A 27,157-nucleotide genomic window follows, 5' to 3' on the forward strand; every position below is an offset into this window, starting at 1 on the left:
CTAATAATCTTAATCATTATGAAATATTCTTCCATATATTAAATTAAACCTTATCTCAGGAAATATTTATTGAGAATAAACATTTCTGTTCTGACCTTACTTGTTTTTATTTAGTCTAAAAGTAGTGAAATGAGAAAAAAAGGAAAATAAACAATATGGTCAACTTCAGCAGTGTTTTCCAACAATGTTCTAAATAACTTGTTCCAAGACTAAATGATGAAACAAAGAAAGTCCAAATGGACTAGTACGGAGATTGAATCTGTAATCAAAAAACCTCTCAGCAAAGAAAAGCCAAGGACGGGATGGCTTCACTGGCGAATTACAGAAAACATTTAAGGGAGAATTAACACCAATTCTTCTCAAACTCGCCTGAAAAACTGAAGAGGAGGTAAAATTTCCAAACACATTTTATGAGGACAGCATTACTACTTTGATACAAGTCAGACACCCCCCAAAAGAAAGCTACAGACTATATGATGAATTACAGATACATAATTCCTCCATGAAATACTAGCAAAACAAACCTAAGAGCACATTAAAAGGATCATACAGTCATTTGCAAGTGTGATTATCCCTGGGATAAAAGGGTAGTTCAACATATAAAAATCAATAAATGTGATATGTTATATCAGCAGAATAGAGTAAGTCACAAAATTGTTTCACAAGACGCAGAAAAAAAAATATGACAAAATTCAGCACTTTTTCATGATAAAAACAAGCAACTAACTCGGAATAGAAGAAGCCTACTTAAATATAATAAAAGCCATATATGAAAAGCCCTTGGCTAACATAATTAGAAGAAAATAAGGTTGGTCCTGGATTTATATTATGGCACTTTAAATTACCATTATAATCCCTAAATACAGGAAGGGGAAAAAAAATTGGCTGATGGTTTTGACTTGACAGATTAAAAGAACCTAAAATTTTGAGAAGTAAATTTAATTAGCACTATCCTTATCAGAAACTAAATATTAACTCATTTCTTTATCCTTTGTAAAGCACTTGAAACTAAATAAGAGATGGCCACTGGAAATTTACATTCTACTTCTACCAATACATTTCTGTGTGCCTTATGACAAATTATGCTTTCTAGCCAATCAATAAAATGTGAACCATTTGGGAAATTAAGGCTCATCATATTTTAAATTGAGAGTGGATAGTGATGGATATTCCTCTACTCATTACATAGTCTGCTGTCTAGCATTTAAGTTCATTGGGCTTTGTCTTAAAAAAAAAATCAAGTATAAAAAAGAAAGATTCAGAAGTCATTTAGAGTCACATGAGGTTCATGGACATAACATATCCTTCTAAACATATATTAATATTACACAACAATGTTAGAACTCTTATTAAATCAGACCTTAGGCAAATTCATTTGAATTGTTTTACTCATTGGGTATAATTGTGGTGTGTTTGTTAAGAACACTTTATAATCGCACTTTATATATTTTATTTATTTTGAGGTACTGGGGATTTAACCCAGGGGCACTCCTCTGTTGAGACACATCCCTGAGCCTTTTATATATTTTTGTAAAAGATCAGAAGTTGCCAAGATTGACCTGGAATTTTCAATCCTCCTGCCTCTACCTCCTGAGTCAACAGGATTACAGGTATGTACTGCCATGTCTGGCTCACATTTTGTATATTTTAAAAGGGAAAATTTTACTTATTTGTTGAAGTAACTATGAAAAACTTTGGAGAAAAATGGCTACATATTCTTGCAATGACAACTTTTGTAATTGTTCCAAGAGGATAAGCTTGTGCAACAGACTAAGATTCCTTTGAAAGCGCACACAAAGAATCATTGCGGAGAAACACATCAATGGCACTTCTTACCCAGGTGAGCAGTAAATCTCCAACCGGAGAAAAGGCAGAAGAATCGCCTGAGGAATTTAGTTACCCTTCTTCCTCTACTTGAAGCCACAACAATAAATAACTCAATACAAGTAATGAGCTGTGAAATAATGTATGATTTTAGCACCATTGCATTTTTCTGAAGATAAGCTTTTTAATCATGACTTCATTCAGGTTTTAGTTCCAATATCATGTGTTCCAAGAGAACATCCATTATTAGCAAAACTAGAGGGAATCCCCCTACACTGAAACCTGTTACCTGTTATATTTTCTTTGCTTCATGTGTTATTCTCTAACACTATCTCATATGTTTGTGTGACTTTTGTATAACTCTCACTGGTGTGAGGGCAATCTTCATGAGGGTGGGGATTCTGCCTCATGTACAAGGACCAAAAATGGTATTAATAATAACTCTTTGCTGAGTGACTTGTCATTCAGTGAAAATTCATATTTAAGTTTGAATTTTTCCAATTTCATACCAGCAGGGGAAAATAAATATCTGAAGAGATTGGTTTTATAAGAGTGAAGAGAAACCACCAACAATAAAACCATATTTCCTGACTTATTCTCAGCTCTGTGATTCAATAACACAACAGTCTCTGTCTCAGTTTGTCTGGGCTGCTATAACACAATGCCTTAGCCTGGCTAATTTATGCTTATTTTTCACAGTTCTTGGGGTTATGAAGTCCAAGGTCAAGGTACCAGCAGATTCAGAGTCTAGGGAGGACTTAATCTCTGCTTTCTAACAAGGTGTAAGAGAACAATCTCTCTCAGGCATCTTTGTAAGTCCCATTTATGAGGACTCTGCCCTTGTGACCTAGTCAGTGCCCAGATGCTCCACCTCCCAACACTACCACACTTGGCAGTAAACTTGAACATATGAATAATGGGGAGACACAATCCAGACCACAGAGGGCTCCCATTTTAGTGTTTATTTATCTTTAATAGAATGATCCGTATTTTGTGTCTGGGTGTTTTCACTAGATTTGATGTCCTTGGGGAGATATGATGTTCTTTTGTGTTTTCCCAGAGTAAAAACCTCGGTACATTTGCAGAGCTCACTAATTCTTACTATCACAGCATAACTTGTTTTCATTATCAAATCCTTAATGGTCTTATATACAATAAGAAAAATGAAAGCATCTTTTTCATTTCTATAACATTTTGCCATGTCTCCAAAAAGTGGGAGGATAAAGTGTTCAAATGTCATCGGGAATGGAAAGCAGGAAGGCTAAATAGAAGGACTGAAGAGAATAGGAGCTGAGAGGAGGAAAAGTTGAACCTGTTACTGCAGGGAACACAGACCATTATGCTTAGCAACAACATATTAAAAAAAAATTGTATGTACCAGAATATACTAAAGCTAATTTTCACCGTAATTCAATGAAATATGCATGATGTGAGAGGGACTAAGGGATGCACTGTTGGATGAGGTTAGGAATGAAAAGAAAACAAAATGGAGTTTGTCTTTAATTTTCCTGTGCTCCAAGGCAGAAGGTCAGCTCAAAGTAGAACTACAAACCCACATCATATGGGACGGAAGGGAATGAAGTCTTCCTAGGGAGGTCAAGAAAAGATCCAAGAAGGCATTTGCTTTTGAGTTGAGCGCTAAAGGATGAATATACTTTCCCTGAATCTGAAGAGGAAATTCGAAGCTAAACAACATAATAAGCAAGTTGGTGACAAAAAAAGTATATTGTTATTAGGCAGCCCCTTGGAAAGTTAGTAGCAATTATACCATATGAATAGAAAGATTAAACTAAGAAATGATGGGCATAGTTTTGAAAAACTGCCTAATAATATAAATTATATTTTACTCTTTACATCAACATCCTGTTCTTCTATATGTCCTCCTGAATGCAACATCTTCCCCCTACCCCTTTTGGTACTGGAGATTAAACCAGTGGCACTTTACCACTGAGCTACGTCCCTAGCCCTTTATTTTTTTACTTTCTATTTTTTTTTTTTTTTTTTAATTTTGAGACAGGGTATCACTAAGTTCCTTAGGGCCTTCCTAAATTGTTGAGGCTGGTCTTGAAATTGCAATCCTCCTGCCTCAGCTTCCTGAGCTACTGGGATTACTACACCACCATGGCTTGCTGAGTGCTGCATCTTTATCAATACATAATCATTATCCTGGACAAGACGTTTTACTCTTACTTGAGTTAGTTCGCGGTTATGTTCAAACATTTTTCTTCATGTCTGAATCTCAGGATATGTTGAGGAAGAGAAATACGTCTTCAGGACGTCTTTGCTTTTATGTCCCGCTTTCTCACTATATATATGGCCATGTGCCACACAGAAGTATTTTGGTCAATAGTAGATCACATATATGATGTGATCCCTTAAGATCATACCACCTAGTGGTGTCTGACCCCTCCTACTTTGTGTAAGTATACTCTATAATGTCCACACAAGGAGGAAATCGTCTAAGGATGCAGTTCTCAGAACACACACACACATACACACACACATATGCAAACACATGAATATGGTTTATATTGATTAATAATTCAAAAAAATAAGTTTTCTTCAAGAATTCTTTATTATTGACTTTTTGATATAGTTTATCAGTTGAGAATAAAATAAAACACAGCAAAAGTTTTAAATCATTACGAAATAGGGCACATTTTACTCCAATCTGGATTTAGATATTGATTCAAATAAAAAATTTAAAGGTCAAATGTTCAAAAAGTCTTCAAAACAGTTTATAACCTCTAGGTTTTTTATTAGAAGTCAGGTTGAGTGACTGATATTTACACATCTGATCAATAAACCTAAGATTCATTTTATAAGCACTGTCATTTAATATTATTAAGCATATAAAAACCACTAATCTCTGAACTCCCTTTTATATTACAGTGAAGTATTGGCATTTTCAAGTCTTAATTAAAATTAGATCATATAACACAACTGACCTTAATGTAATAATAAGGACCTTTAACAGAAGAACTAGATGAAACTAAAATTCCTTAGAAAAGATTCAGTCTCTGAGACCCCTTATTATTTAAAATTATTGTTTTTATCAAACTGTATTTGGACTATTGCTTTTAAAATCTAGTTTGACTTAGGGTGAAATGACTTAAAACTGTCACTGAAATCTGTACTGTATTACAGGAACTACACAGAGCTACAGACTTAACTCTACATTCTTGCTAACTCAATATTCATTCAACAAATATTAATTGAACACCTTCAATGGGCCAGTATGTTCCCTCTTCTCTCAATGTGGTAACATAGTAAGGCCAGATAATTAAGTAACTAACTAAAACCCAACATGACCAGCATTATAATAGTAAAAACAGGGTTCAAGCTCTGTATGGAAAAGGATCCCTAATATGCAAAGTTCAAGTTGAAATTCAATTCTGATCAAGGACAAAGGATATAATATGTACTTACAATCACAGAGGTAAAAAGCACTAGGCACTCTGAAGGAATTAAAAAAGGCAACAAGATGTCACTGAAAAAATTTTAAAGTGAGATGTAATATACATTATAATAGTTAATATTTCTTGGACATATTCTTGGATATATTCTTGGATATATATTCTTGGATACATTCTTGGATATATTAATGCTTTACATGTATCAATATTAATTTTCTCAAGGACCCTGTAATATAGAAATTATTATTATCCTCATCTTAGAGTGAGAAAATTGAGACTCAGAAAAGCTAAATAAATTGCAAAAAGCTAATTAGCTAAATGGAGTAGAATCAGGGTTCAAATTCAGGCATTCTGGTTCTAGCAATAAAGAAAAGCAGAAATTTCAAAGGCATTTAAACAATTTGCTGATTAATTAAAATCGCTAAGAAAAATAAAGAAGATTGTTGCCATGCATAGGATGTTTGGTAGGCAATGAAAAAGCACTCACTTAAAATGGGCATAAAGTAAAAGGAGTAAATTTGTATTCTTTAAATGATAGTATGTGTATGTATGTTAGGGGAAGACAGACAGAACATGAGAAACTCAGGTTCCCTTATTTTGAATGCAAATTATCTGAATGACGTCAATTAGATAGGTCCAGATCGGCCAGAAGCTTACACAAGAGATCTGTTCTTGACATAGTTTAGGCATCATAAATCAAAACAGGCTTATGGAAATCATTGGTATATTTAACATAACCCAGAGAAATTTAATAGAGAAGAATTGATAGCATGGAACCACTAACAACAGAGAGAAAAGTGAAGAAAGAATAGTGAACAATGGAGACGAAAGGGTTTTACTACTTAAAAAGAAAATGGTAAAACAGAAGTCAAAGAAAAGAATTCCATCAGTTTTAAAATTAGGGGTTGGGTACAATTTTCTGAAAGAGTGTGGGCTCAGCAGGTGCCAGGCCCTGGCCTCAGTCCCCAGAATAAATGATAATAACAATCATAAAACATCCATAAAGTTCTTCCTTTTGAACTTATAACAACTCAGGTTCCCCACCTTACCTCAACCCCTCCATAACTGGTAGAATGGTATCAAATAAAAAGAAAAAACCACAGAGAGACTATTTTGATGAACAAATAATTCAAGTTCATTTATCATTTCTTCAAAGCAGGACATTTATCCATTCAACAAACACTTCTGGAGCATTTAATAGATACCCACACAATTCGTATGATTGTGATACATCTTAATGCAGAGGGGGAAAAAAAAAGCATCCTGAACTGAATATTCTGGCAAGGGAAGCAAATAAAGGACATAACAATAAAAGATGCAAATGTCATGTAAATTAAAATGAAAACAGACTGGAATGAGGAAATCTAGAATCAGGGGCATGTTGGGGTAGAGGGTGGTTAGTGATTTTAAATAGGATGGTCTATATGGGCTTCATTGACAAGGTAACAGTTCAACAGAGGGGTTGAGTGAATTACCCATGTAGATATCTATCTAGAGGAAAAAAATCCAATCAGAAAGAACAAGCTGAATAAAATTCCTCAAATGGGAACACACAAACCTTCAAAAGGCATATGTTTGAGCTTAGCCACATCCACTGAGATAGTGAAAATCAAGAATTCAGTACAGACATGGAAGGTTTGAGGTATCTATTAGACAGCAAATGAAATGTTGAGAAGTTGGCTGAAAAATTAATTCTAGGCTTCAAGAGAATGGTCTGTGCAGGAGACAACATTTGTGAACCACAGGCATATAGGTGGTACTTATTTAAATCAGGGAGATCATTCAGGAAGTACAGGGTAGTAGACTAAGCTTTGTGGTAGACGGTGCTCTAAGCTTAATGGTTTGGAGACATAAGAGTAACCTTCAAGGGAAACCAGAAATTAAGGACTGATTAAGTGAGCACTTAATCAAATGATTTGTCCTCAGGAAAGTCTACCAAGGAAGAAGTGATTGGCTGTATCCAACGTTTCCGATCAGTCTAGTAACATAGTTTGATCACTGACCATTGGTTTAGCAGTTTCAAATCATTAATAATCTCGACTGCTATCCTTTCAATCGTGAGGGCAAAGGCCCCATAAGGTGAATTTAAGGGAGAATGAGAGGAGATCGAGTGTCAGTAAGTGTGAAGATTTCTTCGGCAGTGCGCACCAGAACACAACTAAAATATGGGCAGGAGCTTCCACAAAACAGTTGAGATCATTTAATGAATGTTACATACATTTTTAAAGGTCCTGAGTATACAGAAATAAAAGTGGCAATGTTTCCTTCCAAGGAGCTCAGTGATAGAAGAGGAAAGAGACATTAAAATACAGCTTGATAATTGCTGCCACAGAAGGAAACTGAGAGTGTTATAAGTTCATATAAGAGGGCATTCATCCAGACAGAGTGGGACAAAAAATGCTTCCTTAGAGTAATTGACATATGAAGTGGGCGTTGACAGATAAGACAAGGTTACTGCAATGAAGGGAAGGAGAAAGGAAAGGGAATGTAGAATTAACCTAAGCAAAAGGTATTGTGACTACAAAGGTACAGAGGCCTGATCTGCAAGTGCCACTGTGATTTGAGAGTGTAGGATTCAAGTTCAATGAAGGAGGGAACTGTTAAAGGTGTGAGGAATTAGGCAGAAAAGTCAGGCACCCATTGCTGAAGCGTCAAACAGGGATTTTTTTTTTTTTTTTTTTTTTTTTTTCTGAAAGTGCAGAAGAGATGAACAGAAGTAGTGAAAAGTAATGGTCAAATTTGCCTCTTTAAAACATGATTCAGCAGTGGAGAGAATGGATTAATGAAAGAATCTGGAAGTGTATAAAATAACTGGTTAACTGTTTTTTTGAGAATTGACTAAAGCTGCTAGCTGAAGCTGTAAGAATGGATGTCAAAAGAAAATGAACTTAACGTCTGAACTCATCTTGCAAAAGTAGTGTCATGACCTGTTTAAAGCATTTAAATGGCATTTGGAATCTTAAGTCTTTTCCACAGCATTCCTACTACCATGTTCTCCTTCAACCCGTTGCTTTAGACATATTAGTCTTCTTTTATTCCCAGACTCTCCAACAACTTCTGCCTTGAACACCTTTACCCAGAGTGACCTGGAATGCTCTTTCTCCAGGTGAAACAAGGTTAAGTCCAGAGAGCCAGGACTCAGCTTCACTGTCTTCCTTAGAGAGTCTTCCTTGATCCATACGTAAAGTAACAGTTGTTTCTAATTACATGACTTTTTAAAAAATCTTTGCATGGTATTTCTTCCATCTTATTTTTTATCACTTCAATTCCCTGACTGATTGACTGTTATCTTTCCCAAACATGAAAGAATCTGCTGAACTAAGATAGGAATTGCCCAAGAATAGAAATCTTATCCTGGATCCCTCCACTGGAACATTACCTGAAAGATAGGAACTCAACAAATATTGCCTGATAAAGTAAATATTGCCTGAAGGAAGGAATGTAAGTTTTTCTTAAATTTTATTTGCTTATTAATTTTTTTAAAGAAAATGGGTTTTTCTAGGTTAAAAAAAGAACTGATGATAGGAAAGTTTAAGACTATTACAGCCCTAAATATAATATGATGTCTAGATTTACACACAAGAAAAAAACTATGAAAATTTGAAAGAACTATGAGATTTAAATGTTAATATAACAATATTGGTTGACTAATTGGAAACAATGTACTATACTAATGTTGGATGTTAAGAATAGAACCGAGAAACTATACATGCTTATGTATGGGAAGTTTACAGGAACTCTCTGTATTACCTGATCAATTTTTCTTATTTTTTTTTCTTTGTCTTTTTTTTGGTAATGCTGGGGATTGAAACCAGAACTTCCTGCATGCCAGACAAATACCCTACCACTGAGGATAGACATCATTCACACCCTCAATCCTTCTACAAAGCTGAAATTGTTCGAAATATAATGTACATTAGTTTTTAATAAAGGATATGCTTGTAAACACTTAAAAACACAAAAGTATATAATTTAAACTTGAAAAATCTATCTATAGAATACCACAACTCCCCAAAAAAATCACTTTTGACTATTTAGTGGATTCCTTCAAGACTGTTAAATATGTGTGCATATACACTAGTAAATGTGATTGCTATAATGATGCTTTTATCTGATTTGTTTGCTTTTTCACTCTTAGTTGAAAATATATCCTGGCCATATTTCTAAGTTGGTACAACATCTACCTGACTCTTTATGTGTCTCAAGAGCACTATATTATTTGGTATAATAGTTTATTCATCAGTTTCATCAGTGTTAATTTGTTTTGCAATATAAACCACTAACCAAATCTACCTTGTGATCATTTCAATGCACCTATTGTTTTCCACAGAGATTGCTACTCTGTTCTGTGGGTCTGTCACAGTTACCCCCAAAGTCTTTAACCCAGGCAAAGCAAACCACACTGTTTTCTAATTGTACAAGAAGATATCTAAGGAACTCTTATAAAACATTGATGAAAGTAAAACATTCCTCTCTGGTAGCTGACACCAATGACTGCTTTGTCAAAAGAGAGTTGAATGACTGAAGGAGAGGTGGGAGGAAGGGTTGAACTGTACAACTCCAAGGGATAAGCACTTTCACAACAATGCTAGTGGTGTGCATAGGAGTTAACAATGCAGAGGTTCTTTTGGGAGGATGACATATTTATTATTCTATCTTTTGAATTTTAATCCATGTGTTTAAAATATAAGTTATTCAGAAATAACTTAAAAGTCAGATGCAGTGACACATGCCTGTAATCTCAGCAACTTGGGAGCCTGAGGCAGGAGAATCAAAAGTTCAAGGCCAAGGTCAGCCTCTGCAACTTAGCGAGAACCTGTCTCAAAATAAAAAATAAAAGGGCTGTGGATGTAGCTCAGTGGTAAAGCATCCCTGGGTTCAATTCCCCATAAAAAAAAAAAAAAAAAAGGAATAAACCCTTTAGTTACTTGTCTTTTTCCATCTTCCTATTGGAGGATTAACCTGACGTGATTACTGGAACCTAAGTAGTCATCTTCTCATTAAAGGGTGGAAATCCATGTGTTAAAGATAATGGAGCATAAAACAGTGGAAGCCTTACTATGATAACTTCACAGAGTTTTCAAAGTAATCCTAGACTGCTTCATCTGCATTTTCTTTTTTTTTAATTTGTGAAAACTGGCTCTGGTTTGTCCCATAGTTAAATTTTTGTTACAACTGTCTGTACAAAATTTACACATTAGACACATTAGATAAAGGGAAATATAAAATTATAACTACTGGGAGCAATTCTAAAAAATCATTTGTTTGATTCCAAGCCATCATGCAACTATTTTCTTGCAAATTACAATTTAAAACTTCCATTCCTTTTCTGACCTGCGCCAGAAAAGCTAATGATAGTTTCAGAAAGTAGGATCTTAAATCTGTAATGCTATCTTTGAATCATTTTCCTTCTGGTTAGCTATGTGATCATAAAGCTATTAAAGAAATAGCAAAGCAAATTGATGCATATTCTCCTACATTTGCACAGAAATAATATCTAGTTATATTTTATGCATTTAAATTTTTCTGAAGGTAAACTATATGCTCAGAAAGCAATGATGCATAGAATGGACTTTAAATAAGCAGCTTTACAATTAAGTAATGACTTGGGTTTTGATCTGGAAATTAAGTGAGGGAAGAGAATATGTGTTGTTAAAAAGAGAAAATGTTTTTGTTTTAGATGAAAATATTTGTTTAGAAATAGAACAGTGTGCCCCACCCAGAATCACTTTCTGAAGCATTCATAAACCATGTCTATATAAACAGCAGCTGGATCTTGTGCTTATTTATAGAAAATAGGCAAAATGTAAGAGGCAGAAATGAGTAAAGCAGCCATCTCTGCCTGACCTGACACATTCACAAGGGGAATTTTCAGACATTCCCAGGATGATGTTCTTTCTGCGTCAGAGCAGGGATTCCATTACATAACATTTGTTATCGTCCTTTGGAGATCTTTTGGATTTATGAATTGATCTCTTTAAGCTTTTAAATAATATCTGTATGACTTACTCTGCTTCTATTACATATGATTTCACTGTCTTTTGATTCAGTGATTGCGTAGCAGAAGTTAAGGACTGCAACGTTTAGGAAGCGATTCTTACAACCATGCTTTATCTAAAGAAATCTACTCTGTTTTTGTAGATGGAAGTTACTTTCTTTGATCTTAATGTCTTTTAACAATAGGTTAAGGGCCCCAGAAACATGCAGGGTGCAGATTTATATTTTCTCTCTTACTGACACAAATCAAGTACAGATTTATCAAGCTGTGAATATATTAAGTTCACAGGGTTTTAACAAAGGGTTACCAAACCACAAGAACCCGCTGTGATTCAAACTACTTTCAGATGTCCTTTTAATTATATTAAATGAAAGTTTTGGTTGGCTTTGATGCTTATGGGCAAACATCAAAATCTCTTGAAAGAGCTGCTAAAAGTACTCCCTGTTGCTGTAGTTAATATACTACATTGTATGCACACTGCTAGCCAATTTATTCTACCCACTTTAACAAGAATCTCCAGCCTGACAGGCCACACGGAATAGTATCACAAGTCAAGCAAAGCACAAATCATTAGAGGACTACGAAAGTTGTTTGACATGCACCACGGAGCGCTTTGTCACACAGCCAATTAAGTGACCAAACAAGGAACTTGAAAATACTCATTAATTTCTTCCTAGCAGTATAAACGGAACTTAGAATCCTTCTTGTCTTGGGCGCCAAAGACACACAAGTAAAACTGGTATAATTCAATTTGCACTTTGTCAAAGTTGCAAGTAGCAATATGGTTCACAGAAAGTCTGCACTAATGACACAAAAAATGAAAGGTATGAGCAAAAATGTGTTTAGGTATTATGCACAATAATAGAGTGGATTTTTTATATTAATAAAAAGTTGACATTACTTTTATCTTTGAAAAGTTACATCAGCATTTTGAAGTAAATTTACTAGCACTTAGCAGCATTTCCTTCTTGAAACATGAACTTCAGGAGACTCTAGGATCCCATAACCTCTTGCCCCTTCCCTTCCTTGAAGACTGCTCTTCAATCTCTGCTGCTGGCTTCTTTATCTCTCCTAGACCTCTTAATAGTAGAGTATGCTGGTGCTCAGAACTAGATCCTTTTCTCTTTCTACACTTATTCCCTGGATGAATTCCTCTAGCACAGTGACTTTAAATGTCATTCTAAACTCAACAGTACCAAAGGATTATTTCTAGGCTGACTTATCAACTAAACTTTGAGCTTTTGTGTTTAACTATATATTTAATATCTTATTGTGCATCTAATAGGCATCTCAAACTTAACAATTCCCATAATGAAGTTCCTCTCTTCTCTGTGTGTGTGTGTGTGTGTGTGTGTGTGTGTATGTGTGTGAACCCAGGGGCACTCTACTACTAAGCTACGTCCCCAGGGTTTTTTTATTTTTGTTTTTATCATTTGAGACAGACTCTGGATAAACCGCCCAGGCTGCCTCAAATTTGCAAGCCACCTGCTTCAATCTCCCCATTAGATAAGATTAAAGGCCTGTGCTACCATTCTCTGCTGAAGTTCTTTCCTCATCTCTCTCAAATTGGTCATGACTAGACATCTCAATAAATAGCAACATCATCCTTCCAGTTGCTCAGGCTATAAAAGATTTCTTTCATTTCAACTCTTTTACTCTGATACTTTTTATCCTCTGTTTCACATTAAAAAAAAAAAAAATCCTGAACCTGAATTATTTCAGCATGCAGCACAAATATGTTAATCTAAGTGACATCATCGCCCTTGGTCAACCAACTTCAGTCCTTACCTGTGCTGCTACAGAATATATTGCATTTTTAAAACACATCAGGTCATGCCATTCCTATGCTCGGTAACCAGCAATGATTTACTGGGTCTCCTGGGATAAAAGCTGAAGTTCTTACAATGGCTCTCAGAATCTGGGCCTTGCCACACAGCAGCATTATTTTCTATTACCCTCCTTTCTTTCACTCTGCAGAGGTCTCCTTAATCACCAAGAGGCATCTTCCCACTCCAGCAACTTTCTTTTCTCCCTACTATGCTCATCTGCATAGTTAATTCTTTCACTTTCCAGAGTTAATGCCTCAGTAATTAATTACTGTCTCAGTAATTAATTTCTTGTTTTCTTGTTTTCTTTTTCTCCTTAATGTTTATCATCATGTAGCATATCATAGTTAGCATACTGTTTTTATTCCATCAGTAGATTTTCGCCCTACAAGAGAGAGCTGGGATTATTGCCTGTTAGGTAAAATGCTCAACTAGTAATGCTTGAATATTTTTGTTGGTGATTACTGTGTGATGATTTTCCATTCCAAGATAGAGAATGGTTTTGCATTGCTAATGCTGGGAATAGAAATTTCTAGATTATTAAGATTAAACAAATAAATGAATAAAATAACAGGATCGAATAACAGTTTTAAATTGAAATGAGGGTTTGTTTATAATACTTTGTAAGCTTTGAAAAACAGAGATCATCTGTCTTTCAAAAATAAAAGAAGAATTGAAAGAAAACCAGATATTTATTTTAATTCCCACCTGTCTACCAATTTTTTTTTTCTGATAAGTTCCCAGCAAATACCAAAAAATTACCCAAAGGATTCACATCAATACCAAGATGTATTTTTATTTCCCATTAAGCAAGCATGTCTTTTTAGGGAATATACTCTGCCTCTGAGACTTATAAGACAAAAGAAAAAGAAAACTACTGATAAAAATATAAATATATTTCTTAACTAGGAAAATATTCTGCTTTTGAAACAGTAAAATATGAACACCATTAATTTTTGATAGTTCTTATTGAACAATATTAATAAACATTACTACTTAAAGGATGGCAATTCTATTTAAAGATGGGGGGGGAGCAAAGTCCTGTACATTTATAGAACATGATTGCAGTTGTTCTTAAGCTGTTTGAGGTTAGACTCTACTCATTAAAACAACAGATGTCTCTTTGGAACCCTATGGTTTTATACTGGTTTATTTATACTACTGTATCTTTCTCAGCCTACAACCCAAGACTAGAGACAAGAACTTTTACCATTTACATGTATTAGTATGGTTGTATTCAAAAAGAACAGGTATTGGGCTGGGGAATAGCTCATGACTGGGGAGATAGCTTAGTTGGTAGAGAGCAAGCACAAGGCCCTGGGTTCAATCCCCAGCACCACAAATAACAACAAACAAACAAACAGGTGTTGGTGAGGGTGTAGAGAAACTGGAACATTCATATGTTGTTAGTGGAAATGTATGGTGCAGGTACTTTGGGAAACAAGTTGATAGTTCCTTCTTTAACCTTGAGTTATTATAGTTTCTGTTTGCCTCTTTTATTTTCAAGATAATAACTTTTCCATCAGAGTCTCCTCTGAAAGAATCTGAAAGCAAATCATGTTTGCATATGACCTTAATTTAACAGAATGGAATAATTATACACAGTCATTGGCACTTAGTCTCAAACAGACAAAAACAATTGTTTTTTTCTCCTGCCATCTCTAAAATATAGCACCAAAAAAAATCAATCAATATGAAACAAATGAAATATCCGGACTTCTATTATCAAATAACGAGAACAGCACTGTTAGCGAAGTATCACAGGTATTAGGAACATATGATTTGGAATCAGGACTACTTGGAATGCAGGGTTCCTCAATTATTATTATATAATCTTATGAAAGTTATTTAGTGCTCCCTGGGCCACAATTTTCACTTCTGTAAGTTAAGAACTGCAATAAGTATACCAGAGTGTTGTTATAAATACTAAATAAGAATGTTCTCCAATAGCTCTGCACAGCGATGGCCAAATAATTAGTGCCTAGTAAATATACTTATTCTTAACAACAAATCATAGTTATTCTTAATCCTGATGTTGAGGAAATTAAGAATGCGTGTCAGGGCAGCAGTGGCAATGTCATCTGTGCCAGTAATGTATCCTTAGGCCAATTATTTCATCTCCTTCAGTTTTTGGCCAACTCATCTTCATCTCCAAGGTTCTTTTCTGGCAACACTGCATCACAGCAGTTGTTTAATGTGCATGTCTGACACAGACTTCTTTTTCTCTGGCATAATACTTAAAACTTCTTAAATATAGGTACTGTGCCCAAGATCAAGAAATGGTATGCTTTATTATGACACATCAATTTCCACCTTTCAGTAGTCAACAAGGATTTCAATGTAATGCAAATTACAAATAAATAAAGAAATAATAAAATATGTTGAACTCCATTTTTTAAATTAAAACTCTGGAAATGAAAATGTTATAGTCTTAACAGATTTCAGTTATCATAATTGGTAGTCAACAGTTCAGATTTTACTGTGATTTTATTTGTGTGTGAAATAGACAAAAAGTAGGAAGCAAAACAAAAATCTAAACATGGATGTAGATGATTCATAAAATAGACACTGAAACACTATATCTTTGAAAATCAAATGGATTTAGATGGTCAAAGTTGATCCTAGAAAAATCACAGATTATGCATTTGGAAAGGCCTTTTTTTTTTTTTTTAAAGAAACAAATGATGATTAGTAATGTTAAATTTAATGCTTGAAGCCCTTCAGATATATCTAATACCTATTTGGAAGAGATCTCTGAAAATGCTCTGAACATAGAAACAAAAGAAAACATAAAACTAGTCTTTATTATTCAAATATATTAGTGTTTAAAGTATCTTTCACTGTGGAATTTCATGGAGTGATAACTACATGAAAATGATCAGAAGTAGTTTGCTGTGTTACTGAGCACAGCATTTCCCCTTCACCAATATTCTGTTTGTATTTCTTCTTATCAGATATTTAGTCAATCGCTGAAACATTTATTCACAGTCAGTCAATTATAACACCAGGAAATCAGCCATTGAATAAACTGTGCTATTAATTTTCCATCAGAGATTCATGTTTGAATGACCATGCATTTCATAGATTTAAATACTGAAAGGCTAATTATCCCAGAGGCCCCATTAAATGGATGGCATGGATTATGATAAAAAAACAACCCTAATATTGCTCAAAAAAAGATCTTCAGCTTTCAGTACTAAAGAATAATTTTTCTACTTATTGCTCACACTGAGTATACACACACACACACACACATACACACACACACATGCCTCCTCAAGTATTTTCTTTCCCCAAACCTTAGAAAAACAAACCTTAACAATTTCTTACATACAAAGATTAATTATTTTGTAAGTAAAATACAAAATAAAAGTTTATCCTCCTAATCTCTCTCTGATGTTCACATTATTTCTTAAAGGACTTTCACAAACTGTCCTTATTTTTCTTATTCTAATGGTTTTAAATTTAGAATAAACCCACACAGAGACACAAAGTGTTTTTTTTTTTTTTTCTTTTTCATTCTGTGCGTTCTGTTGTTGTTGTTGTTGTTTTTAATTGCTCACTCTGCTTTATAAGAAAAAAAACCTTGAGTAAAAGTAGTAAGAATTGATGAGGTTCAGCAATATGTTACCCCCAAATGCACACTGGCATCTGAGAAAACAGAAGAGGTAGAAAGGTTACGTTCCCCCTGTCCTTCTTCCCTGAAGCAGTTCATAAAACTAAGAAAGAATTTTCTGACCTTTCTCTGAAGCAGGTTGTAATATCTTCAATTTGGGAACTGCCCTCACTATACCCTAAGAGCCTAAGACACAGAGATGGCAAGAAGAATCTGCAGAAAGGGCCCTTGCCTGAGTTTCCTTCAGTTTACTGACATTAGCTCATACTCCCTTTGTCCAATCAGATATCTCCATGACTGTGCACACTTCAGCAAACACAAGCATAAAAAAAAAAAAAAAAAAAAAAAAAAAAATGCACAGGAGGGGTGGGGGATGCAGCTCAGCAGTAGAACACTTATTTGCCTAGAATGTGTGAGGAGGCCCTGGGTCTGATTCCCAGCACTGCGAAACAAACAAACAAAAAGCAACAACAAACAACAAAATAAAAACCCACAGGTTTCCCTCCCTATTTAGGTCTTCAATTCCAATGACTCCTGTGTCACATAAAAACTACAAATTTGCATGGTTTTCCATGTTAATTTGTCTTTTGTTAGAGAGGACTTAGCCATGAGACTAGGGATAGGTAAGAAAAACAAACAACAACAACAACAACAACAAAACAACTTTCCTCTGTAACATAATCAAATCATTCTGGAAGAGTCTGAACCTCTACAAATTTACTGACTTATAGGGTGCACTTGTAATGTGTTCTTGTGTTGCTAAGGAGACATGAAAACACCAAATCCAATCCAAGTGAATCAGCACACATTCCAGAACTAAAGCATAGCTAGACAAAGTCGAATCCATTCAACAGTACTTTATCTGAAGGGCTAATGCACTAACATTGATCAATCAGTATGGTCTGCTACAGGGTCAAGACCTAGGACAGGGATTGTTTGGTTTTGTTCACTAATATTTTTGAGGAAATGAAGGATTTCATGTATTTAAAAGTGGTGCAGCTGTAAGAAAAAGAATTTGCCAACTGGAATTAAGTAAATAATAATAGATAGTATACAGAGATATTTCCATCCATTAAAATGTTTACTGTGCTATGCATTTCACAAACTAACTTTTCCCCAATGCCATCTAGTTCTTTTGACTATGATTTTATGATCAATAATTGACTTCCTACTTACAAATTAAATTCTTAGTATATGGAACTATTGAGATCACTGGAAAGATACAAATGAAAAAAATTGGAATTTAGTACCTATATTAACCTAATCTCTCCAGAGTTTTGCTTATACAAAGTCAATGCCTATATATTATATTCAGTGGTCAATACACTGATAAGGTTAAGCTTTCAGTCTGTCAATTTTACAGCCATTAACCTGGTTCTTCCAGGCTACTCTTTAAACGTGCACATGTTGATATGTATACATAGAGAATCAAGTTAACAGTCACACAGTTTCATCCTTCCTTCCTTCTTCCCTCCCTTCTTTCCTTCTTATTTTAAAAAATACAATAACCGGGAGCTTGCTCTTGGAACTGTTCTCTTTTACATAAAACCCATAAACCACTGGAATGGTTTCTTGGAAGCAAATTGAAACACATCAGCTGGATAAAAATTACATTTTCATTGGAATTAACATTTTTGTAATGATAGAGTAAGACAGTCACAAGCATGCCTTGAGTCAATAAACAGTTCCATTTTGGAATAGAAGCATAATGTTCCAAAGTATACTGGGTTCTCTGTTGTTTTATATGATTTTGAGAGTCATTTCTGAGGGATTTGGTATTCAATGTATGAATGAAATGTTCTCATACCTACCCCTATGCAAAACTAGAGATTCGTATATTGCACCCAACTCACCTCTTAGTGATGATCAGTATGTTCACACCTCAAGTTGCACCTCCTTCTTAGTTTGTTCCTCTGGTTTGACAGAACATTGGCACTGCTTATTTCTTTTTAACACATATGCTTTCTTTCCATTCCCACCCTTCACACCCTCCCTGAAATTCCTTTAGTTCAATATGGTATGCTATTATTTTTCTATTAGATGTCAATACATGCCATCCACCAACAGAGACAATTCAACAACTTAACACATTTATAAAAACGCAGAAAGTACCTGGACATAGGCTCTGCAAGAGCGCTCTCTTTTCTGAAGCTGAATCCATTAAGACAGCAGATTAAACACAGAATAGAAAAAACAAGTTAGTGACAGAAGAAAACAAGAAAAATAAAAGAACACATCTACACAAAACACCTTATTTTTTTTTTGTTCACTACTGTCTGGAAGAAAATGAAAGCTAAGCAATAGCAAAATGTAACCAGTGGCCTGAAATATAGTAGCCAATACCCTTTCAGAATAACCCCAGTGAGAACTGGATGGTATAAAGCTGTTAGTGATAGAAAGAAACTTCTGAATACAATTAGTAGAAATTAGTAAAAAACAATATTCTTCATTCATTTGAAGTGATCCATTTCACATCAGGTTAGTTATTAATTCATGGGCCACAAATGAAGAGATAAGAAGTGAAATAAATTATGTCAAAAGTTTGAAATTCATTTTTTTAAAAAAAGATAGCAGATTATTTGTGGTTTTTAGACAATAGATGGTTAAGATGCACAACTTATTAGATGTTCATTTATACATACAAAAATTCTGTTTACTGGCAAAATAGAAATGCCTATTCATTATGACTATTTGATTTTAAGGGACAAATACCAAGAGATAAATAACTTTTATAAAAAGAATATGATTAATCTTTTGACTAGTCACTTCTTTTATTTTTTGAAGAATGTCTTTTGACAATTTTAACCCCCCCCCAAAAATTATACATTTTAGAAACTTTGGTAGGAAAAGAACCCTGTTGCTTGTTTTTGTTTGTTTGAATACAGAATTATGTTTTTCCGGGCAAAAGTTGACAGTAACTTGTATCAGTCCCAAGCATTTTTTCCTGGTGCTAAAATGAATAATCAATAATAATTTATTCACCCTGTTTAAATAAGTGACCCAGATTTTTATTAAATTAGATTGTGGGCTTTCCCCCTCTTCCTTACTGTTCATCTTCCCTCTTTAGTAACCTTGACTGTTGGAAAAGGAAATGACCCAGGTTTAAGAAGGAGTAACTGATGCTTTTTGTGTAGCTAATACTCTCCCAACTCTAATTCATGCAGTCTTCAAGGAGCACGGAAGCTGCTCCTCTAAAGAATTAAGTGAGGAATAAGTGCAAGTAAATTGCCAATGCTGTCATCTGGATCACTGACTCGCATCTTGGTTTTGCAGGACTCTGAACCCTCCAGAATTTCAATGTGGAGCACAATTGATTTGTACCAAGTTGACTTTGCAAATCTGATGGGTTATTACTGCTTCAGGGAAAGTGGGAACCACAGGAAATGAGAGCAAGCCAGCAAGCACGTGAATAACCTTTGCCCTCCCATCTCCTTACCCCATCATGCAAATTAACATATGACAAACCACATTATATAAACAATTGAAAAGAGCCAAATGGGAAACAAAGAGAGCATTAAAAAGCCTCACAAATGGAAATTTGCCCATTATGTAGTTATTTGATATTCAGAAGAGGCAAGCTGATTAGCTGTAGCTAGTTAGAATGTGACATTAATTGCCAGCTTTACCCGATATCCTCAGACACCAACACCATTTTTAAATAAAGATACAAAGTATCCCTATAACAAGTCATGTTATGGACAGGTAACATTAATAGAAATCACTACTTCCAGTGCATTATGATAACAATAGCTGGCGGTAATATTCATTAATAGCATCAGTCAGCCTGGGTAATAATACGTTAAAACACAGCATGCTCAGATTATATAGGCAGCTGTGGATTATTCTATCAGGGGTCTGGTTGTGATTCTATCAGAACATATGTGAGAAAAAAATAATTCCTTTGTAGAAAGAAACTTTAATAATTTAATCTAATAGATAAAATTGCACCTATTTTCTGAAGATAAAATTGCAGGACAAACCATTTGCCAGGTAAAATGTCTGGCTTTTCTATGTTGAATAATCATTATTTTAAAAATTTCTTCCATCTTGTTGACTGAGAGTAACCCAGTAAGACCAAAATAATGAAAAGAACTAAAACACATTCAAATACAACTCTACATAATCATTTTTCAATGTGAAGGGGAATGTTCTTGTAGTGAATTCCAGAGGAAAATTAGTCTCTTACAGTCAAATTCTTATCTTTAAGTAGAAAGAAAATATCTTAATACTCAAGGTCCTATATTCAATCATTAAAAATCTCTACTACACAAATGCCATTCAAGAAACATTGTCATTTAATGGTGGCAATTCTATTTTTTCATCATGAGGTTATTTACCATGTGATATTTTGTTATATATATGATATTCTTAATATCATAAACAAAATGCTTTATATAAATATTAATGAAAATTCATAAGTCTATTTTCCTTAAGTTTAAAATGCAATTATTTTCATTATTTACAATTCAAACAAATTTGTTGATATGTACTTAAACTTTTACAATTTTAATGGGAGTGATCCAAATCCAAGTAATACAAAAATCAAAATGAAGTAAAAATTAACAGTTAATTACTTTCCACCTATTTTTAAAAGTAATATTAATAGGAGAAATTATATAATTTTAAAAAACAGCTCTCATTACTATTTTCTAAATTTCTACTTATTGATTAGACAATTATTTTATTGTCAATTTTTAATATGAAAGTTTGAAGACAAAAAAAGAAGAAACAAATTGTATTTATCCACAGTAATCTTGTCAGAATTTGGCATACAAAGCAGAGTAATTACTATAGAAATAGTAAATTAAAAACATATGCAGAAGAATTATCATGTATTCTTTTAGATTAAAACCCTAATAGTGTCATTATTGAAATGAAATAGTGAAGTCATTTGAATGTAGCTATTAATTCTCTTTAGCTTTATTTGATTCTACAGAAGAAAGAAAAATTAAGCACGAAAGTCTTACTAATTTGACTACAATTTTAAAAGTTGGATAGCTGATGTCCTTACCTTGTTCAAACTGCGGGCAGCACTGTCCTTTCCCCCTGGGGTCAAGTTCCGGAGCTGGACATCCAGGAGGCCTACCAGCTGGTCCATGGCACGAACTGAGTAGGTGATGTCACCAGCATTCAGGTGATTCCTGGTTTGCTCAGCTAGCTCTCTAGCAATATTGGCAGCTGTCTCTCCAGATTTTAACTGCAATTTTGAAACACAGTAAAAAGGAAAGAGATCTTATATAAATACTTCCAGTGGTCTCTTCTGACAGTTTTATTTACATGTAAGTTTGAATCACTGAGGCAAGAAATAGTTAATATACTCTATCTGCACCTAATTGCAACTCCTCAATTTTTCCTACTAATTCATCCTTTTCTTCAAAACCTGACTTAAATTCATGTTCCTAGAAAGTATCTCTAAGGAAATACACTTCTAAAAAAATATTGTCACCCTACTGATTCATTTGACTTGTTAAGTCTAAAGTTTGCCCTATTATTTTTTCTGTAAGTTTCTAAATCGGAATTTGAAGAGTGTTGTGAGTCTGAAATTATATTCTACGTTCTCATAGGCAAGTGCCTAGTTTAGCAGTTAGTAAACTAAGTGACTAGTAAATAAATTCACTAAATATTAGTGAATTCAAAGTGAACTAAGTAAATATTTAAAGCTGCTAAACCTTGTAAAAATTTTATTAAAATACAATTCCTTCTTTCGAAATGATTTTAATCTTCTTACTAAATACATGATAAAAATTTTTGCTCCCCGTATACTGAAGAGCAAATTACTGCTTAGTTTCCAGTTTCCTTTTCTGAAACTACATTCTGATTTTTCAAATATATTCTACAAGAATTTATCAAATTGTTAAAATTTCAAAGATGTTAAAAGATTAAAGACGAATGCTCTATGATCACTTGGGAAATTTGATACCCCTAGGTAAACAGAAGATAGGAATATACACCAATTTGTAAGAAAGATATGGGAAATATTTTTAAACAACAAATAGGTGTAAATTTCAAGGTTATAATCTTTATCATTTTTAAATTAATAAGTTAAAATAGACTGTAACTTATTTGCACATTGGAGATGAAAGTGCTCAATGTAAAAATAATGACAGTCTCTACATAGTCCCACTTTTCAGAGACTGTTCTATAGATGGCCATTCAAACTTAAACCAGCCCCATAACTTTCAAATAAATAAGAGTATTATAATTTAAGAAATGGTTTTCTTTTTGTAAAGTAGATAAATATAGAACACATAATCACAAAAAGGAAAATTTCTTTTTAAACACCCCCTTTAGAGTACATGGAAAGCTCAAATCACACCTAAAACTCTTAGCCAAGTAGGTTTTCACTGTCTACTCAGAGTTACCATTTGTACCAGGAGTGAATGCTAAAAATGAATGAGTAAATAAATTAGAGTGATTAGAACATCTAAATTATGTACAATCATATTTTTGAACAGATTGAAAATACCTAATGAAAAGTAATAACAAGGTTGTGAAAATGATTATCACCCTATAAACTACTACTGAGAATATACATTCAATACAAGTGTCTGAAATTTTCACATGTTGAAAAACCTATAACCCTCAAATTTTTCTTAATCCTATTAGACATAAGATATGATCCTACAGGGGACTAGGGATGTAGTTCAGGGAAAGGTGCTTAGTATGTGTAAGGTTCTGGGCTCAATCTTCAATACCACGTTAAAAACAGGGAGAATCTCATAAAAATCAAAGGGAGAGCAGAAGAGGAAAGGGACCAAGGGGTATAAGATGAGGAAGGAAGGGGGAAGCACTGGGAAGTGATACTGGCCAAATTATATTGCTATATTGCGTGCATGTAAAAATATGTAACAACAAATCCCATCATTATGTACAATTGTAATGCACCAATAAAAAATACGGAAAAAAGGACAGAAAAATAAAAACAAAGAATTCCATAGTTGTACAAAGATAAATGTTAGTTTGTTTGAATGGGTTATGGTTATATAAATTTGCTCAGGTGTATATATATCATGCAATAATTAAAAGTATGAAGGAAATCAATACTGTTAACATCAATCTTCATTCTTTAAGAAGTATTATTATGTCACGCTACTTATGCACAATAAGTAATATATAAAATAATATAATTCAGTATAATATATATTTAAATGTGTAGAGTGAAACCTAAAAAGTGAGAAACAAGAAATTCATATCTGTACTATTTAACCTTCATCAAAATATATTAACATGTATAAAGTATTATTATATAAACAGTACATTGTAGAAATCCTTAAAAAAATGGTACTGAGTTAAAGGAATTTGTAAAATTCTTTAGAATCTTCATAGCTAAAGAACCTGTTAAGACCAAATGGACAACATTATAGGGTCCAAGGATAAATATGCAACAAATTCAGTGAGATCAAAGGAGCACCTCATATAACAATCATGAAAGTTCTTTACGGGTTCATAATGGGACATAAGTGATTATAATACATACATTTCAATTCTTACATACAATTTAGGCCTACTTACTGGTAATCTAGTGAGTCAATAAACAATTTCTAAAGTTCAATGTGCTGGGGATGCAGCTCAGTGGTCGAGCTCATGCTTATAGCATGTTCAAGACTATGGGTTCAAAACCCAGCACCAAAAAATAAAAAATAAAGGAAAAAGGAGAAGAAGAAAAAAACTCAGTATTTATTAATTAGTGATATACTGGTACATTCTAAATATTCAAATTCAATATTCTGTCAATAAGTGTGAATACGTGATTCGATTGGTGGGTAACTTTGCAAAACTCCTTACTGGTGTTTTCTAACAAGACTGCTGGAATTATTATAGTTTTCCAAAGAGACATTCTATTTTTGGTGGGGGGGTACTGAGGATTGAACTCAGGGGCACTCAACCACTGAGCCACATCTCCAGTCCCATTCTTTGTATTTTATTTAGAGACAGGGTCTCACTGAGTTGCTTAGTGCCTTGCCATTGCTGAGGCTGGCTTGGAACTCATGATCCTCCTATCTCAGCCTCCAGGGCTGCTGGAATTACAGGAGTGCACCACTGTGCCTGGGGAGACATTCTTTTAATCAATGCACCATTCACAAGTCTTGCATTTGTTGTAGTTTTCTACAGATTATACTCTTATAATGATGAATATATTTGTAGAATTACTACTCTTTTATCTTGTCATTGTATACTTATGTTATTTCACATTTTTCCCTCTGTTTCTTTGTTGTCACATGAGATCTTTTATATCAGAAAAAGTCAGGAGAGATGGACCTCTGGGGTCTTTCGATACACTTATACATAATGAAAAAAAGTTTGGAATCTATTAAACTAGCAAGATATTTTCTTTATTACTATAGTATCTTCAGAACTAAAAAGGCATGTATTGACTTTCATTACTTCTATCAGTAATCATTATTAAAATCACAATTATTTCTCAGAGGATAATTAAGAAGTAAGAGGAATGGTATTTTCATGATTCCATTGCTTTTTAAAATAGTTTTACAATCGTAGTCTTTGATTTATAATAAATAGGTGGGAAATAATAAGTTGGAAAGAACGCCTGTGTTATTCCCTTATATAAAACTTAAACATATTCTATGTACAGTGTTAAAAAATTGAAAATGTAAAAGAGTAAGTCAAGATATAATTGTTCCCAACAAAAAGATAACCATGAGAAATTCAGCAACTTGTATATGTGTCAATAACAATTCAGTTTTGTAAAACAGTCTGAAACTTAATGTTTCGCACCAAGAAAGTTGTGAGAAGAAAACTGGAGTAAAAATGCATTACCAAAATATTTATAATAAAAACATGAAAGGTAAGCTTTTAAAATAAAACAAATTCTTTTTTACTCTCACTTCACCTTAAAATTAAGAGAAATCATAGCAAAAAAGTTTTCATTCTTTCAACAATTACTTGAACACTTATTATTATTATGGATTTTATATACAGCCCTGGCCCTCAGGAAGCTTACATTCCATCACCTGGGATGGGAAAAGTATTTACATAAAAGAAGATAATATTAATTCAATATTGCAACAGAAGTATCAGAAATGTTACAAGATATTATGGGAACACAGTAAAGGGGAAACAGACACTTGGAAAAGGGTGGGGGGAACGACAGGAGGCGACAACTAAGTGAAGCCTTTAAAGATAATTGAAGATCACTAGGTGAGATGGAGCACTGGTGGGGTCTTGGGGAGAGAGGGCATCCTAAGCAAAGAGGATGGTTAAGTAAGTCAAGCCTCGAATAGCCATTGTTTGGGAAGACAGCAAATACACAAAGGAAAAAACAAAATCAAAACATTTTTTCTATCATCGGAATCCAACATTGATACCTGTATAGTATAAACTGTGTGTTATGCACTAAACACATATTATAACTAATTTTCTAAAAAAAAAAAAGTTGGATAAATATGTGTTTATGTCTATCTATAATTTCAACAATTACTCATTTAGCCTTATATCACCAACATTCAAATTTCTATAGCTCTGTGCTAAGATCTGAGGATACAGTGGTGAGGTAGGACCTTTCAGGAGCAATGGTGCAATCTCAGAACTATGAAAGCTGAGGTAGGAGGATTGCAAGTTCAAGGCCAGCCTCAGCAACTTAAAGAGAGACCCTGTCTCAAAATAATAAGAGAAGGGCTGGGGATATCCTCAGTGCAAGAGTTTTCCTGGTTCAATCCCAGTATCTCCCAACACACACACAAAAGAAAAGAAGAAGAAAGAATATGAAGGAAGGAAGGAAGGAAGGAAGGAAGGAAGAAAGGAAGATAGAAAGAAAGAAAGACATCATATGCCAATAATGGAATGAGATGAGCTGTTAAAATTTAACTGTATAATTATTTAATGTTATAGTGTTGAGTGTAATAGAGAATCCCAGTGTGGTACAGTAGTTTACAGGCACGCTAACCTAACATATGAAGTTAGGGAATTATTTAGGAAAGGCTTATCTGAGGAAGAATATTCAATTTGAAAGAAAAGAAGGCAGTAGGCTAGCATGTTGGTGGTAAAATTTTCCAGGTAGAGAGAGACACTTCAAGGAGGACAGAACAAGAAGTCACGATGGACTTGCTAAAGGGGCACTGTCCCAGGAGTTTAGGACACTGGAGATGAATGAGCAAGGAGCAGATTACCTGTAAATAGATGCCATTTGGAAATCATGTGAGGACACTGGGAATTATGCTAAGAACAATGGGTAGGTACTAAAGAATTTAAAAAGAAATTGTGTATTCAGGTTTGGATTGAGCACTCAGGAGTGAATGAAAGGAAATCTGGAGTGAGTAGAAGTTCCATGGGTTAGGGTATTGGAGTGCAGGAAAGTGAAAAGCAGTGGCTAGCAGGGTGGGTTAGCACACACCTGTCATACCAGTGACTCCGGAGGCTGAGATAGGAGGATTGGCAGTTCAAGGCCAGCCTTGGCAATTTATTGAGACCCTGTCTCAAATTAAAAAAAAAAATAAAAAGGAATGGGTATGTAGCTCAG

At 34.1% G+C, this 27,157-nt stretch overlaps 1 protein-coding gene across 16 annotated transcripts in view; it reads right to left on the bottom strand.

Annotated features, from left to right (window-relative positions):
* Nucleotides 1-27,157, bottom strand: part of Adgrl3 (adhesion G protein-coupled receptor L3) — a 776,587-nt gene that overhangs the window by 149,306 nt on the left and 600,124 nt on the right. For 13 of the 16 annotated variants that reach the window (XM_047566096.1, XM_047566098.1, XM_047566083.1 and 10 more), the window contains 2 exons: nt 21,692-21,877; nt 18,793-18,831 (listed from right to left, as the gene is read on the bottom strand). In XM_047566096.1, coding sequence (XP_047422052.1) covers nt 18,793-18,831; nt 21,692-21,877 — 225 coding nt within the window. The remainder of the gene's footprint in view (nt 1-18,792; nt 18,832-21,691; nt 21,878-27,157) is intronic. The other 3 variants (XM_047566087.1, XM_047566090.1, XM_047566089.1) reach the window with 1 other exon arrangement.

The sequence above is a fragment of the Sciurus carolinensis genome, chromosome 10, assembly GCF_902686445.1.
Source record: "Sciurus carolinensis chromosome 10, mSciCar1.2, whole genome shotgun sequence".
NCBI lineage: Eukaryota > Metazoa > Chordata > Mammalia > Rodentia > Sciuridae > Sciurus > Sciurus carolinensis.